The 14,319-nt window shown below is 37.3% G+C and overlaps 3 protein-coding genes across 5 annotated transcripts in view; 1 reads left to right on the top strand and 2 right to left on the bottom strand.

The window, feature by feature from the left end:
• Positions 1 to 465: 465 nt before the first annotated feature.
• ndrg1b (N-myc downstream regulated 1b) lies at positions 466 to 5,547 on the top strand. 2 transcript variants are annotated; one of them, XM_057340946.1, is made up of 14 exons: positions 466 to 630; positions 1,069 to 1,174; positions 1,377 to 1,497; positions 2,634 to 2,696; positions 2,816 to 2,876; positions 3,041 to 3,127; positions 3,257 to 3,313; positions 3,418 to 3,521; positions 3,644 to 3,706; positions 3,785 to 3,836; positions 4,006 to 4,053; positions 4,196 to 4,231; positions 4,319 to 4,370; positions 4,444 to 5,547. In XM_057340946.1, the coding sequence occupies exons 1-14, from the start codon at positions 583 to 585 to the stop codon at positions 4,635 to 4,637; spliced, it is 1,092 nt and encodes a 363-aa protein (XP_057196929.1). In that variant the 5' UTR covers positions 466 to 582; the 3' UTR covers positions 4,638 to 5,547. The 2 variants fall into 2 exon arrangements, with proteins under 2 accessions (XP_057196929.1, XP_057196930.1); XM_057340947.1 differs by lacking the exon at positions 3,041 to 3,127 and having other exon boundaries at positions 470 to 630; positions 4,444 to 5,537.
• A 166-nt stretch (positions 5,548 to 5,713) lies between these two features.
• ccn4b (cellular communication network factor 4b) lies at positions 5,714 to 8,791 on the bottom strand. Of its 2 annotated transcripts, none has more exons than XM_057340949.1 (5): positions 8,613 to 8,791; positions 7,248 to 7,481; positions 6,845 to 7,102; positions 6,546 to 6,739; positions 5,714 to 6,464 (listed from the first exon to the last, which is right to left on the bottom strand). In XM_057340949.1, exons 1-5 carry the CDS (start codon positions 8,683 to 8,685, stop codon positions 6,165 to 6,167), a joined length of 1,059 nt encoding a protein of 352 aa, XP_057196932.1. In that variant the 5' UTR covers positions 8,686 to 8,791; the 3' UTR covers positions 5,714 to 6,164. The 2 variants fall into 2 exon arrangements, with proteins under 2 accessions (XP_057196932.1, XP_057196931.1); XM_057340948.1 differs by having other exon boundaries at positions 7,248 to 7,524; positions 8,613 to 8,785.
• Positions 8,792 to 10,433: 1,642 nt separating this feature from the next.
• Positions 10,434 to 14,319, bottom strand: part of tg (thyroglobulin) — a 36,171-nt gene continuing 32,285 nt past the window's right edge. Inside the window, exons 45-48 of the mRNA XM_057340726.1 lie at positions 11,908 to 12,015; positions 11,218 to 11,358; positions 10,936 to 11,129; positions 10,434 to 10,719 (exon numbers count right to left, since the gene is read on the bottom strand). Coding sequence (XP_057196709.1) covers positions 10,583 to 10,719; positions 10,936 to 11,129; positions 11,218 to 11,358; positions 11,908 to 12,015 — 580 coding nt within the window. The 3' untranslated portion in view covers positions 10,434 to 10,582. The remainder of the gene's footprint in view (positions 10,720 to 10,935; positions 11,130 to 11,217; positions 11,359 to 11,907; positions 12,016 to 14,319) is intronic.

Raw genomic sequence — 14,319 nt, forward strand, 5'->3', positions numbered from 1 at the left:
ATTAAATTAAATAAGCTTAGCTTTGTCATCCTGTGAAGAGTTCTTAGGGTCATTTCACATAAGGTCAAGTTCTTGGTCTCAGGTGCACAAAATCATGACAACAGAAAATCTTCTCTTGTGTACAGTAATAGTTTAGTGGTTTATGATGTAAGATAAACTTTCATTTATGTTGTTGTAAGACTTAACGTTTTTACAGTGTTAGCAGAGCAATACACACTTATATTGATTCAATTTTGATGAATCAGTGAAACATTGTATGATTTATGTTTAACCTCCTCCACGTGTTTCATTCATAAAATGTTTACGCATGGAAAACAGACCTCTTCAATGATGCCAGTGCCCATCTTAATTTACTGATCCAATTTGAAGCGCTCTCCATCCTTTAAGAATTAGGCTCCTTCTGGCCAGCATGCATGCTAGGCATGCTGGGAGTAAGATGTTTACGCCAAATTGTAAACAAGGGGATATAAAACCCAGAGCCCAGTGCATTCTGTGTAACTAGGAGCTCGAAGCAGCCGACAAAAAGCTCTTTTTTAATACTTGCAGTCTTTTGCTCACTTGCCTTCTACAACAATCGTAATCATGGTATTGGAGGACTCTGAATGCAGTGCCTTTGATCTTGAGATCACCGTGAGTCTAATGTTTGTTTATTTTCTGATGTTTTTCTATATGTTGTAATCAAACTGGATTGGTTTATCACATGTTTGCATTCATTTTGTATCAGCTTTAGAGGTGCCTATTAAGAATGTTTTGATGTTGCATGAACAGGTGGTTGTACTTGTTTGTGATCTGTACTAATGGGATTTGTCTTGTCTACGTTCAAGCCGTTCAACGTGTTTTAATAATTTGCAAGAAATGTGCAAAATTTTAAAACCAAACCACATCTTGAGTTGTTTTTTCTTGCTGTTGTCACCTTTGGCTTTTTCACCGAAGACTTTGTTAGGCATACTTGAATATGTACAATATTGTGAAAGGTGCTATACAAATAAATTGAATGGAATTCATATCATCAGATGCCTTTAGACCACATATAAATTTCAAAGAGTGACCAAAACTTTGCTCTTTTAGGAGGATGCTGTCGAGACTCCCTTTGGTAGGGTGCACTGCACCATGAAGGGTGTGGCAAAGGGCAACCGCCCTACCATCCTGACCTTCCACGACATCGGCCTGAACCGTAAGGATATTTTCTAAACCCTTGAACTACCTCGGGCGTTAAAATGTCTGTGAGACATTCTACTATTAGTACTCAATGATTTCTACCGTTGGTACTCAGTGTGAAAGAGTGTCTGTAAAATGTTTTATTTATACAATATAATGCAACATATTATTAGTTAGGCAAATGCTTTTTAGTAACACAACTGTTTTTCGTTCTGTAGATAAAACCTGTTTTGAGTCACTCTTTGTTCACCAAGACATGCATGAGATCATGCAACACTTTGCTGTGTGCCACGTTGATGCCCCGGGACAGCAGGATGATGCAAGCACGTTCTCCACAGAGTAAGTGAGAGGTTAAAGGTGCAGTTCGTAACAATTTTGCAGTAAAATATCCAAAAACCACTAAGCTAGTGTTATATAGTTTGTTCCGCTGAGTTCTAACAATATCTCAAATGCTTCAAACTACTTGTAAGAAAATCGCCATTCTAAACAGTGACACGGGGCTGTGCGGTCGCCTGTCAATTGTGTCATATCCGTGTTCCCCTTTGTTACCGCCTTTACTGACGTAGAAACCGCATGACAACAGTGTCGTGGACAAATGCGTAAGTACTGTCTAGCGTCTAGCAAGCCACTAACTTGTTTCGAGCAGTCACTTATTTATGGACCACAATTATTCGCAACAATTATAAAACCGTACCTCATCCGCTAACATGATTTCTCGTTCCCGTCTGATTGATGGCCATCAGCGGTGGAGTTGAAGACAACAGATCCCATCATTCCACGCTCCTTCACAGCGTCATCAAGCTACGCCATTGTTGTTGTTTTGATCGTACAAACTGCACCTTTAATGTGGTAAAAGAATAGCTTATCAGTGATTGCAAAGGCGAGATGAAGATTTAGCTTTAAATCGAGAGTATAGCAAGAAGTTCACACAGTTTTAGCAGCAACAATTAAGCGAGCATAAATAAATAAAATGCTCAAATAATTGACTTTTTTGTCAACAAAGCCAAAACACAGCCTAAATTTCTTTCCAAGAAAGGAAATCTATTCCGAATTATATTTACCAAGGAGCCCTTCAATCACTTACACCAGACAGGCAGAAGGTCAGCATGCCTGTCGCTGTGTCTGAGAGGAACAGAGAACATGTTTATGGTCTGCCATCTGCTACAGAAATACAACTGACATCCACCACCATAATCCAACCAGTCAGAGCAACATTCAGAAATGCCGTTAGTCAATCTCGACCTGTTTTGATTGCACATATATGACCTCCATCATGAAGAATCACAAATGAGACTTTATTGAAATCTGAATTGTTTTTCTTAGAAAGGAATGAGATTAATGCAACACAGACGTCTCAGTTTACAAAGGAGATTTTAAAGGGATCTCAACAATGTCACAAACTGTGCTCTAATTTGCCATATGACAGAAACAGACAATTAAAACAATGTTTAAATTCTCACTTCATTGTATTGTAGGTTTACATACCCTTCAATGGATCAGTTAGAAGAGACTCTGCCGATGGTTCTCAACCACTTTGGGTAAGTGAATGTCATGAATGTCTGTCTCAAACTAGCATAGATCTTGAAGTCATGTGTTTGACTGGTTAAAACATTGACTTTGAAAGTAGACCCTGAAATTGAGCTCTTTTCTCTCGTAGCCTAAGGAGTGTGGCTGGAATGGGGGTTGGTGCCGGAGCCAACATTCTTACCCGCTTTGCAGTGAGTTTTATATGCTTTTTTTCTTTGTTGCATTTGTAATGGTGTCAGTTTGATCCATTGCCACAAATGTCAACACCGGCAGTTGCTGATTACATACTACATGCTTGCTAATACACACGAATGTGAGAAATGAATTGTTGATTTATTTAATGTGTCTCCCAAAGTTGAAACATCCAGACTTGGTTGAAGGTCTTGTTCTGATAAATATGAGTGCTCAGGCAGAGGGCTTCCTTGACTGGGCAGTGCAAAAGGTGGAACGATGCTTATTTCATTTGGCTAGACTTGCATTAACAGGGATTAGAAATTGTTGTTAATCTGATGATAAGAAGCTTATTGCACAGTGTGCACACATTTATACTAATGAATAACTTTCTAAACAGATCACAGGCTGGACTCATGCTCTCACTGATACTGTTATTTCACACATTTTTGGAAAGGTAAGAAACAAACAACAACGAAAACGACTAAAACACACATGCACACTTATTACGTTTATTTCGGAGGTTTGAATGTCTAATTGAAAAGTTCACTCATATTGCAGGAGGAGATTCAGAACAACCCCGATCAGATTGCAACCTTCCGTCACCTTATTACAAACAACATGAACCAGTCCAACCTTCAGCAATTTGTCAAGTCTTACAAAAGGTATCCCTAATGTGATGTGTTTCGAGTCTTTTATTGACTCTATAGGGCCTGTGTGGCATCTGTATATTGTAAAGTAAAAAACGTACGTCTCTGTTCCCTTTTATTTTATTTTCCTTTCTCAGTCGACGGGATATAGAGATTGAGAGACCCGTACAAGGAGGGAACGTTAACGTACGAACCCTCAAGTAAGTCCCACCTGATGAAAAGAGATCTTAGTTTGCTATAACAGTGGAGTTTTACTAAATAGATCGTCTTTACAACAGGTGCCCAGTGTTGCTGATAGTGGGTGATAATTCTCCTGCTGTGGATGCTGTGGTGAGTGTGTTATATCTTTCTGTATGATCTTGCTCTCAAATGTGTGAGAGATGTCCAGAGAAGACTCAGCGATGTTACATTCAGCTGGCTGACTTGGAATAAAAGATAATATATATATATATATATATATATATATATAAAAGTTATGTAAAATATTTTTGTCCCACAGGTTGACAGCAACTCCAGAATGAATCCAACAACAACCACCTTTCTCAAGGTTGGTCCATTAACTCCATTATATATATTATATATTAATATTATATAGCAACAGAAAGAGCAAATTTTAACATGCAACTGCTAAGAAATGTAAATGAATGTCATTTCCAAATTTAAAATTCCAATACTGGTCTTTTTTCTAGATGGCTGACTGTGGAGGTCTTCCACAGGTTGATCAGGTATACATTTTCCGAATAGCCTACATAAAATAATATTCAATATATATTGTAATCTTTACATTTACATGGCATGCTGTTTTCTTGCAGCCTGGCAAACTTGTTGAAGCTTTCAAATATTTCCTCCAGGGCATGGGCTACAGTAAGTGTATTTTATTTGAACAAAGCAGTCTACAATTATGTTTAGCCTACATTTTACTTGTCTTTTCTCTCAGTGCCATCTGCTGGTCTGACTCGTCTGGTTCGTTCTCGTACAGGAAGTAGCTCATCTATTGACCGTAGTCGCAACCGTTGTGGCACAAACACGTCACAGGGTCAGCGTGGACGTTCCCACACGGATGTCTCCATGGACAGTACCTCCAACAGCATAGAGCACAACCCTTCAGGACCCATACTTTCTGTTAAATGACTCTAGCTGTGCAAATATCAACATTTAACTTAAAATTGTAATTGTAGCTTCTGATAGGCAGGTAAAGTAGTTACAGTTAAGTTAAAATATCTACTCAAATGTTTCAACCTTTTATTTCTTATAATGTACAATACTTTGTATTAATTCTAAAATAATATACAAATACACGGACATTTCTGTTTTAAGAAGGTTCCATGTGATGTGTACAGCTTGGTTGTATAAATTAATATGTACAGATACAGTATATTACAATGGTAAAATAAGCAAGAAATTGTGTTTCCGTGTATCAAACTAAACATTTTACATAGCTAAACATTGCATATCATTTTAATATGTTGTTAACAGTTATGTTCATTATTTTACTGACAGTATTACTATTAAGGATGTACAGAGGTTATTTATTGATTTAAATACATTTGATGTAATATCGGTGTGGTTAATGTTGGCCCCACTGACCTTATATTGGTAAGCAAGACAACTGCGAAATCTCTCTGAATGCATCTAAAAACTGTATTAAAAAAATAAAGTAAATTTGGTGACTAACTCAATGCTGAATATGATTTTAAACATCAGTAAAACACCTCCCACAAGTGAGGTGCTGTAAAACGTTCGTTTAAACTACAATACAACACAATATAGGTAAAATACACTAAATAACATTACCACATAAAATTTGCAAATTATATTAGATGTGTGGTATATAAAATGCTATATGAAATTTCACAAATTCAAAAAGGAACGTTATAGGGGCCGTGACTTTCACACATTTGCACCTTGCAGTATTTTTGTATATCACACTACATTGGGTTTCAAAAGAAATAAATACAAGCAAAAGCATAAACGCACATCTTTTTATCAAAAAGATACATATACTTGCAATATTCCCAGAATTAAATACGCATAAGGACCAGGTAAGTGGCTGAATAACAAAGAGATCACTGTTTTTCTCTTGTATATATTTACATTTAGTCATTTAGCAGACACTTATATCCAAAGCGACTTACAAATGAGGTAAATATATATATATATACACTATACAGTATATATATATATATTTGGAATGTTCTACACAAGAAAACAAAATCTAAAATCATTTAAAAATCAACATAAATTGTTAAGCTCTGATGTGTATGCATTTAGTGAGATTTCCTTTTATCATTATCAGAAAATATATTTTTGCTTCACAAGCAAGAAGAATCGAAAAACATCCTACTCGCAAAAATGTACTTGTCTGCGTGTAGGCTGTTTTTTGTCATTCTGAGTTTTAGGTTTGCAGATTTGAAACAGGACGGCAACAAACCTCTTAATATTCTCTGAATTGTTCACTTAAATAGACTCTTGAATTTGTTTTTCTCCACACATCCATAGAAAATCTTCTTGTATCATAATGTCCTTCATCTTAAATGGACATTCTTCTCACAAGCCATTTCAACAGGTGTAGCTGCTAATATCATCCACGGTGAATTGATGCCTTTGATAAACCACGTAAAAGATCTTAAAGATTGCAAATGGCTCTTTGTCAGTGAATTAGTTCATGATTTCATTAACCTCATAGTATTGCTCCAGATCTGCAAAGATATCATTTGGATTCCTGCACGAGAGGTTACAGAAGCAGGCGTTGATCCACAAATACTTCCAGGTTAGGATTGATCCGTTAGGACATACAAACTCCACCTCGATTGTCTTCGACTTATAGGGAATGCAGCAGCGCTCATCGGTACAAACTCCACAGTACTTCGGCCAATATTGCTTCTTACTGACGCAGCCTGAGATGGTGAAGTTCCGAAATTCTGGCTCACGGTAGATGTTCAGGCATTTTTTCCCCGGCTGAGGCACAGTTAAGACGATTGATTAGTGAGCTAAGATCAAACGAATCAAAGGAATGACTGAATGAAGTAGCATCCTTACTCTAAAGTGCTTAGTGATGTCCACCTCACAGGGTCGCAGATTACACAGTCGAGTCTCTTTCTCCATCACACACTCAGCATTGTCATTGGAGACGCGGAGTGAGATGCCCCGCCCACAAGTCTTTGAGCAGGGACTCCATGGGGTTGTCTGGGTAATGCAATTTTTATCCTGAATGTCATTAGTGGAGAGGGACACTGAAACAGACAGCATAAACGAGGAGCGTGAGATTCACCGTTCAGAAACACAAACGGCAAAACTGATAACAATGCAAACATAAATGTTAAACATGCACTGCTCACCCTCCTCAGGGGCATGTCTGGGGTTGGTCTTGCGCAGTTTACGCGTTTCCTCACAGAACCATTTCTCACAACACTGACCTGGAATCTTCACACGCTTGGGTGACTGACACCACACCCGGGGTGGCTGGGACTCAGTACACAGGGGCACACACCCAATAGCCCCATTCACACAGAGACAGCGATACTTACAACTGGGTTGGAAACTCTGGCCATTGCGGTAAATCACGCCATTATACTCACAGCCTGTTCCCCTAACATCTGAAACACAGAACATGTTAAATATAATGATGGGTGTACGGTACACAAACCAAGCTTTATACTAAAAAAGACCTATATATGATAAAGCTATAGATATGAATATATATCAAGTTGAAGCCTTTAGAGAATGTTTGGGATCACTTACACGCACATACTCCTTTTTCGTACCTCGGCTTGTCAGCGCTGTAGTCACAGTAAAGTCCTTTATGATAGTCACATATATCTCTCTCATTACAGGTCTCGCCCACCTGGCTGGAACAGTGTTTGCAGCAGTCACATCCGTCCGTCAGAAGGCTGACCCCGGGTGGACACAAGGGGGCACTCTTGGGGCACTTACAGGGCCATTTGCAGTATCGAAACCGGTTATAAGGGTCCAACTCTGTGGTCACAAGAGGTGAGTTGGTGGTGTTTTGGGAACTGGCCTATGTGCAGGAGAGGACAAAATATAAACAGGCACTATTATCAATATCGCCACAATGGGGCAGCAGAGAGTATGATATTAAATTGGGCCCTAATTTGGTTCCAAATTAAAAGAAATTTGTGGACTCGTTTTTTTTTTACATCAAGACAGTATGTTCAGATTTACACTGCACTGGGATTGTTTATTGTAGTACAAATAAATACGCTCCAATTAAAGTGCAATACAATTTACACAATCATTAATACAATCATTTTAATAAAGGAAACACTGCCTAATGCTATCATGAAATTGTGATATAAAGATAAAGATAAAAACAAATGTTTATTATAAATCTTTTGGAATGATGTATCTGCATAAAAAAGTTGCTCTTCATCTCCATGCATTCATTCACACTCTATAATCATAACAAATCTAATTTTTTTTCCAAACCTAGATTTTTTTGTTACATCATAACGCTATGAATCGTCAATGTATGTCTCGTGCTATTATAACAAAAAACATCACGTGCAAATATTTGCAGGAGAGGACAAAATATAAACAGGCACTATTATCAATATCGCCACAATGGGGCAGCAGAGAGTATGATATGAAATTGGGCCCTAATATTTTCTTTGGTTCCCAAATAAAACATTTTTAGTGGATGCATTATTTTTACATCAAGACAGTATGTTCAGATTTACACTGCACTGGGATTGTTTATTGTAGTACAAATAAATACGCTCCAATTAAAGTGCAATACAAATGCTTATTACATAGCATTTTCATTTTAATAAAGCAAACACTGCCTATGCTATCATGAAATTGTGATATAAAGATAATAAAAAAATGTTTATTATAAATCTTTTGGAATGATGTATCTGCATAAAAAAGTTGCTCTTCATCTCCATGCATTCATTCACACTCTATAATCATAACAAATCTCATTTTTTTGCCAAACCTAGATTTTTTGTTACATGATAACGCTATGAATCGTCAATGTATGTCTCGTGCTATTATAATAAGCACCACGTGCAAATATTCCTGCTTTCGGCAATTGTGGAAAAAATGCATGATTTATAAGTGTGATCACAGTATTATAAGAAAGCTCACCTGATGCAAACTGGCTGTCAGAAAAATCCACGACAGGAGTCTCCACATTACTAAATTCCTGAATGAAATACATTGAAACAAGAAAAGTAGATTGTTACAGTAAAATCCACAGCACACTTGGTTTCGTCCACTCGTGGCATCCACAGAGCGCGCACTGGCACGCTCGCACACGTGTCGCCCAGTGTTACTTGTGTCTTGCTTTACGTCAGTCTGTAAGACGATGTGTTTTTCTTTTTTGCTGGAGATTTTCCTTTAGTTGACTCCAGTTAACATTTTAAAAGGCTAGCAAAATAAAGCGATTCCTTAATAATCCCATTTTGTTCTCCATCAACCCTTAATTCTAAACGAACACTTTTTATGTTTAAATTAAATAATTTAAAAAGACTTTATCTGAATTGAATTACACCCGTTCATTCATTACTTCTATAGCCTTGAGTTCTTTGTAAATGAAAAAAGAAACATTAATTCAAGATAAGCCACTGGACAAGAAAAGGGAACGTCGTGTCCCTAACGCAGTAAACAAACACAGATCTAGAAACAAACAACTTAATCAAATAAGGAGCTTGTGTTCGTTCGTGCATTCAAAGGTGAACATTCTCTGTTGTGTTAACTGCATTGATTTAACTCAAACACCTGTGGCCGAAACCCAACCTTTACCGGTCAAAACCTGTACCATAATAATGCAAACAAAACATGAATAAACATGAATTTTCTTCAGTTGCTAAAGCAACGATTTGTATGAAATGTTCACATTTTGCCAAAAATCTTGATGTATGGCTGTTTCCTCTGTTTACAAAGGCTGACAGCAGGGCAGCATGCCAGTGATGCACTTAACAGAAAAACAGTCAATGAAATTTGTATATCCTCTGCACCAGACTAAAAGAACCTGTCACAGAAATGTATTTGTTTTACTTAAACCCATATTACAGATTGTGCAACTGCCATATTACAGATTGTTTCATAGCACACGTGGGAGCAATTCAAAATATGCCTGATTACACATTTTTAAAAAGTGTCTAGACACAGAATAATGGAAGAGAACAATCTAGACAAAGAGGAAAGACCTCTTATAATTTCCCAAAATACAGTGACAATTAGCTCTCAGAATAGCCCTCTGCTTTTTGCACACAATCCTGCAGCAACATCTGGAAACTTGCAAAAAGCTCCACGGTCAGAATTACTCATATGTGACCCTGGATCACAAAACCTGTCTTAAGTAGCACAGAAACATTTTTAGTAAAAGCCAAAAATACATTGTATGGGTCAAAATTATCTATTTTTCTTTTATGCCAAAAATCATTAGGATTTTAAGTAAAGATCATGTTCCATGAAGATATTTAGCAAATTTCCTACCATACATATATGAAAACTTTATTTTTGTGAGTAGATGGCCTGCTACAGTGCCTCTGATTAACAACTTCGAAGGCGATTTTCTCAATATTTTGATTTTTTGCACCCTCAGATTCCAGAGTTTTAAACTGTTGTATCTCCACCTGATATTGTCCTATCCTAACAACCCATACATCAATAGAATATTTTAATTAATAATTAATTCATAATTAATTATTCAGCTTTCAGGTGATGTAAAAATCTCAATTTTGAAAAATTGACCCATAAGACTGGTTTTGTTGTCCAGGGTCACATATGCCCTTCCTTGCACTTTCACCACTCTTTATTCCACATGACTTGAGATATCAATGTTCACTATAAATCACTACATTACGGTGGGGATTTGTTTAATTTACACATTACAATGTCCCAAAGATAACGTTTTTAAAACAAAACAAAACAAGAAAAGAATCAGAAACAGAAATAGTTTTCAATGCAGTTTATTGTTTACATTCTACAATGGATACAGCGGTCATTGATTTATAATCATAAAAGACAGAACTACACAGATTACATGTCAGTGTGCTGAAATTGAATTTGATCTGAAATTGAAATTAGAAGACAAGTAAATCATTCTTATTTTAACTGTAAGCATCCTTCTCCGATTTGGGTTTGCTTGGTGTCAGAAAGAAGCTGGAGTCTGCTAGTGGCTTTGGCTCTTGGGTTGGAGTCTGAATACCTCCGGCATCTCCTACTGATGTTCCACAGGAGAGTTTGGCTATAAAGTAAAAAATATCAAATACTGGTTTTTAGGTACCCATGTCTTACCAGAAAACAACAACAAATATATCAAGCAGACGAATACTTCAGTAATTTCCAGTCCAGTTTCATAAGCATGTACATTGGGCATGGGCCAAAACCCCAACTTGGGGTATTTCACTATATAATCTCTTCCAGCTCCTTAACTGCAAAAGCTATGTTGGAAACGACTAACCAGTCGAGGTCATCAGAGCAGGCACATATTGAGACCAGAAGGAACATTGAGGGTTCTGGAGGTCCTTGCGGTTACTGAGTGTGGAGGACATCTCCTTATAGCCCCGGCCACCAGGATGAGACATGAACTGAGGCCACGGGGGCAAAAATGTACTGAAGGATGTCCTAGATGCAGCAAGAGGCAAATTTGGGTTTCTGTGAAAAGAAGATAATAGACAAGATGACAAGACATGAAGAGAAGTAATCAACCATTTGCAACACACCAACAGTTCATCATGCGCACCCAGACTTAATGAAGTTTGCCATGTAGTTCATGATCCGCAGGCTCAGCGTTCTCTCCTCAGAGCTGAAGAGGTCATGCTGCTCCGGGGCAAGAGGAACCCCGAACAGATACTGCACATCCAAGGGAACTGACAGATCGACACTGTTACGAACACACAGACGCACAAACGAGCAACAGAAGTTTTATGCCCCGTTAAAGTCAAGCAGATGAGAGAATCGTGACGGTTCAAAGATCTATTTATCAAAATGACAAGAGCCACTTCATCACGATCTGCATAACTACTAAATAATGTCACGAAAGATCAGACCAAGCCACAGTTCAGTTTGTCCTTGCCAGACGCTTTTCAAATGATGTAGTTAGTTAGAAATGTGGCTTCTTGCTGTTTAGAAACATTCTTAACAGTGCAACTATTTGTTAAACATTCACGGATTGTGTAAAAGCACAAAGTAAAACCGAAAACAGCTATTATTCAAACTCTCTTTATTTTTTGTAAATCATTTAGAAAAGCTGATTTCAAAATAACCCAGGATATAATAAGACAGTGAAAGCTTTCTTTCAGTGAACTAGAAACTTGATATACTGAATAACATATACTGTACAGCCTTGCACTGATGTTCAATGAAGTTATATCTGTTTATAATCATTGTGAATATGGTCTGTTTGGTATCATGTGTTTGGATTAAGACGCACCTGTTGGAGGCGGTGTCCTCCGGCAGGTGGTACAGGTAAACGCTGGACTGAGTGTTCGATGCCCAGAATTCAGCCATGTCCACAACGGGACAGATGATGAAGAGATCTCTGCAAAAACAAAGAGTCATGATATTTATATGTATTTAATTCTTTCCTTTTTTTGGAGATCTTGAATGAGGGTTTCACAAGAGCGTACATGCTATTTCATCTTTGCACTATAGGGAACGCAGGGTATTTGCACACCCTGACTTAATATGGAGCTACAGCAGCCAGACGTTTCCATGCTGCCTAATGTTAGAGTTAGAGAATAAGCAGAAGCTGAACTATCAACCAGATCTATATAAAATTGGTCTGACATAATCTGGTCTATTGAAATGATCATGCATACAGTCAGTTATGTGGGGGGGTATGAGCCTTTTTAAGGGTGGGAACCATATACAGTACACATCGTTGATAATATGATGAGAATTATGCAAGCCAGACTCAAATGTTTTGGAGCAGATACAGATTTCAATTCCTATAAAGTAACTGATATGTATAGTGCTCTAGTTGGCTTTTTGTCACTGGTGTGTTTGAGTTGCTATGTTGCTGCGTGTGCAGCAGGTCAGAGGGGCGTGTCACATGTCGGTCAGTTCTGGACTATATTTGACACTAATTATTATGTGGACTGCAGGCTCAGCCTCTTTCTGAACTACATTGTGATTTACTGCAAAATATAACTTAGAAAAAGCAGCAAGAATTCAGTGCAACTAAGGACAGAGGGGTCCTGAAATAAAGCATGACATTTAAATGGAAATATTTTTCTTTCGCCTTTCAGCTAAAAGCTGTAGATTTTGACACTGGCAACGCAAGTGTTACAATAACATGGATATCATTTTCTAAGAAATGCCATTTTACACAATGCTTCTACATTTAAAATGTTTGCCTGTGTTTTCACATTTTAATACACTGCAATTTTTTTAAATATGGCCAATAATGGGTCATCATAAATAGCAATAAATCAAAGAGAAAAGAAACTGGTTGTTAAATGAACTCTCATCACCCAACACACAAAATTCCACATGCTAACCCACTGAATGCATATTTTCCAGACGGTTTTGAAAAAAAAGTCCTCAGAATAGTACTGAAATAATGCTCAGCACAATGGAAGAATTTATACACTTCTTCATTGTATTAGGTTTTATGTTCAAACACAATTGCATTGTGTTAAAAGACTAAAAACAGTTATGCGTTGGCTTAACTTAATGTTTATTTAGTTAATAATAAACATTTAGTTGGTATGTTCCGCATTTATTTGACTAAACAATAACTCTGTCTGTCTAAAAAAAATCTTGTTGTTCATTCTCTCCTTTGCTTACTCCAGCTTTAATCCTAGTAGCATGGCCTTGTAAACTAACAGTACTGTTTAGCGTGTTGAGAAAATGTTTATATGCTCTCCGACTTGTAAGTCGCTTTGGATAAAAGCGTCTGCCAAATGAATAAATGTAAATGTTTACACTTTAAATTAACATGTTTTAATCAAGTAGATCAAAATAATATTTGATGCTTGTTCAATTTACTTAAATAAATCAAGTTAATACAACACATAAATGACTTTATTTAGTTGTATTAAAGTAGCGTTCTCGGTTGGTGCCGATAGCCTAGTGGGCAGTGCTCCGACATGTGGCACCGTTGCGCATCGGGTGACCTGGGTTCGATTCCCGTCTCGTAGTCCTTTCCCGAACCCTCCCACTTCGCTTCCTGTCCTCTCTACCACTAAAAGCTGTACAATTAAAGCCAAAATGGCAAAAAACAAATCTTTTAAAAAAAACGTACTAAAAACAGTTATGCTTTGGCTTAACTTAATGTTTATTTAGTTAATAATAAACATTTAGTTGGTATGTTCCGCATTTATTTGACTAACCAATAACTCTGTCTTTCCCGAACCCTCCCCCTGCTCTCTCCCACTTCGCTTCCTGTCCTCTCTACCACTAAAAGTTGTACAACTAAAGCCAAAATGGCAAAAAACAAATCTTTTTAAAAAAGTAGCGTTCTAGAAACTAGGAACAGGATTTCCACTTCCCATCATGCTTGGCACGGGGCTGAATAGGGAGAGTAAAAGTTGCAATAAAATGTTACTTCGTCAAAATTATGAAATGGAGATATTTGTTCATGTTTAATACTCTTCTATGTTTGTATTTAAAAGAGTTTCTGGTTACCACTGTGGTAAAGTGTAGAGCATGAGCTTGGGTGGACGACCTGCCAACCAGATTTTAAGTTGCTTTAATAAAAAAGCAAGTACTTGGGGTGTGTAAGTGTAACAAAACTAGCTTCTGACTAACTCCTATAACAATAAGAGCTATATTTAGCTTATTTAGTGAGTGTTAAAAATAACAGCTATATCAGAAAATATTGTACCTTAAACTAACTTAA

The sequence above is a fragment of the Triplophysa rosa genome, linkage group LG8, assembly GCF_024868665.1.
Source record: "Triplophysa rosa linkage group LG8, Trosa_1v2, whole genome shotgun sequence".
NCBI lineage: Eukaryota > Metazoa > Chordata > Actinopteri > Cypriniformes > Nemacheilidae > Triplophysa > Triplophysa rosa.

Excerpts from the sequence above, each read along its gene's own strand:
- ndrg1b (XM_057340946.1), top strand. The coding sequence starts at position 583 with ATGGTATTGGAGGACTCTGAATGCAGTGCCTTTGATCTTGAGATCACC. Across the intron at positions 4,054-4,195 it reads CAACAACCACCTTTCTCAAG|ATGGCTGACTGTGGAGGTCT; the intron begins GTTGGTCCATTA and ends TCTTTTTTCTAG. Across the intron at positions 4,232-4,318 it reads GTCTTCCACAGGTTGATCAG|CCTGGCAAACTTGTTGAAGC; the intron begins GTATACATTTTC and ends GTTTTCTTGCAG.
- ccn4b (XM_057340948.1), bottom strand. The coding sequence starts at position 8,660 with ATGTGGAGACTCCTGTCGTGGATTTTTCTGACAGCCAGTTTGCATCAG. Across the intron at positions 7,103-7,247 it reads CGAAAAAGGAGTATGTGCGT|ATGTTAGGGGAACAGGCTGT; the intron begins GTAAGTGATCCC and ends TCTGTGTTTCAG. Across the intron at positions 6,740-6,844 it reads CAGACATGCCCCTGAGGAGG|TGTCCCTCTCCACTAATGAC; the intron begins GTGAGCAGTGCA and ends TGTCTGTTTCAG.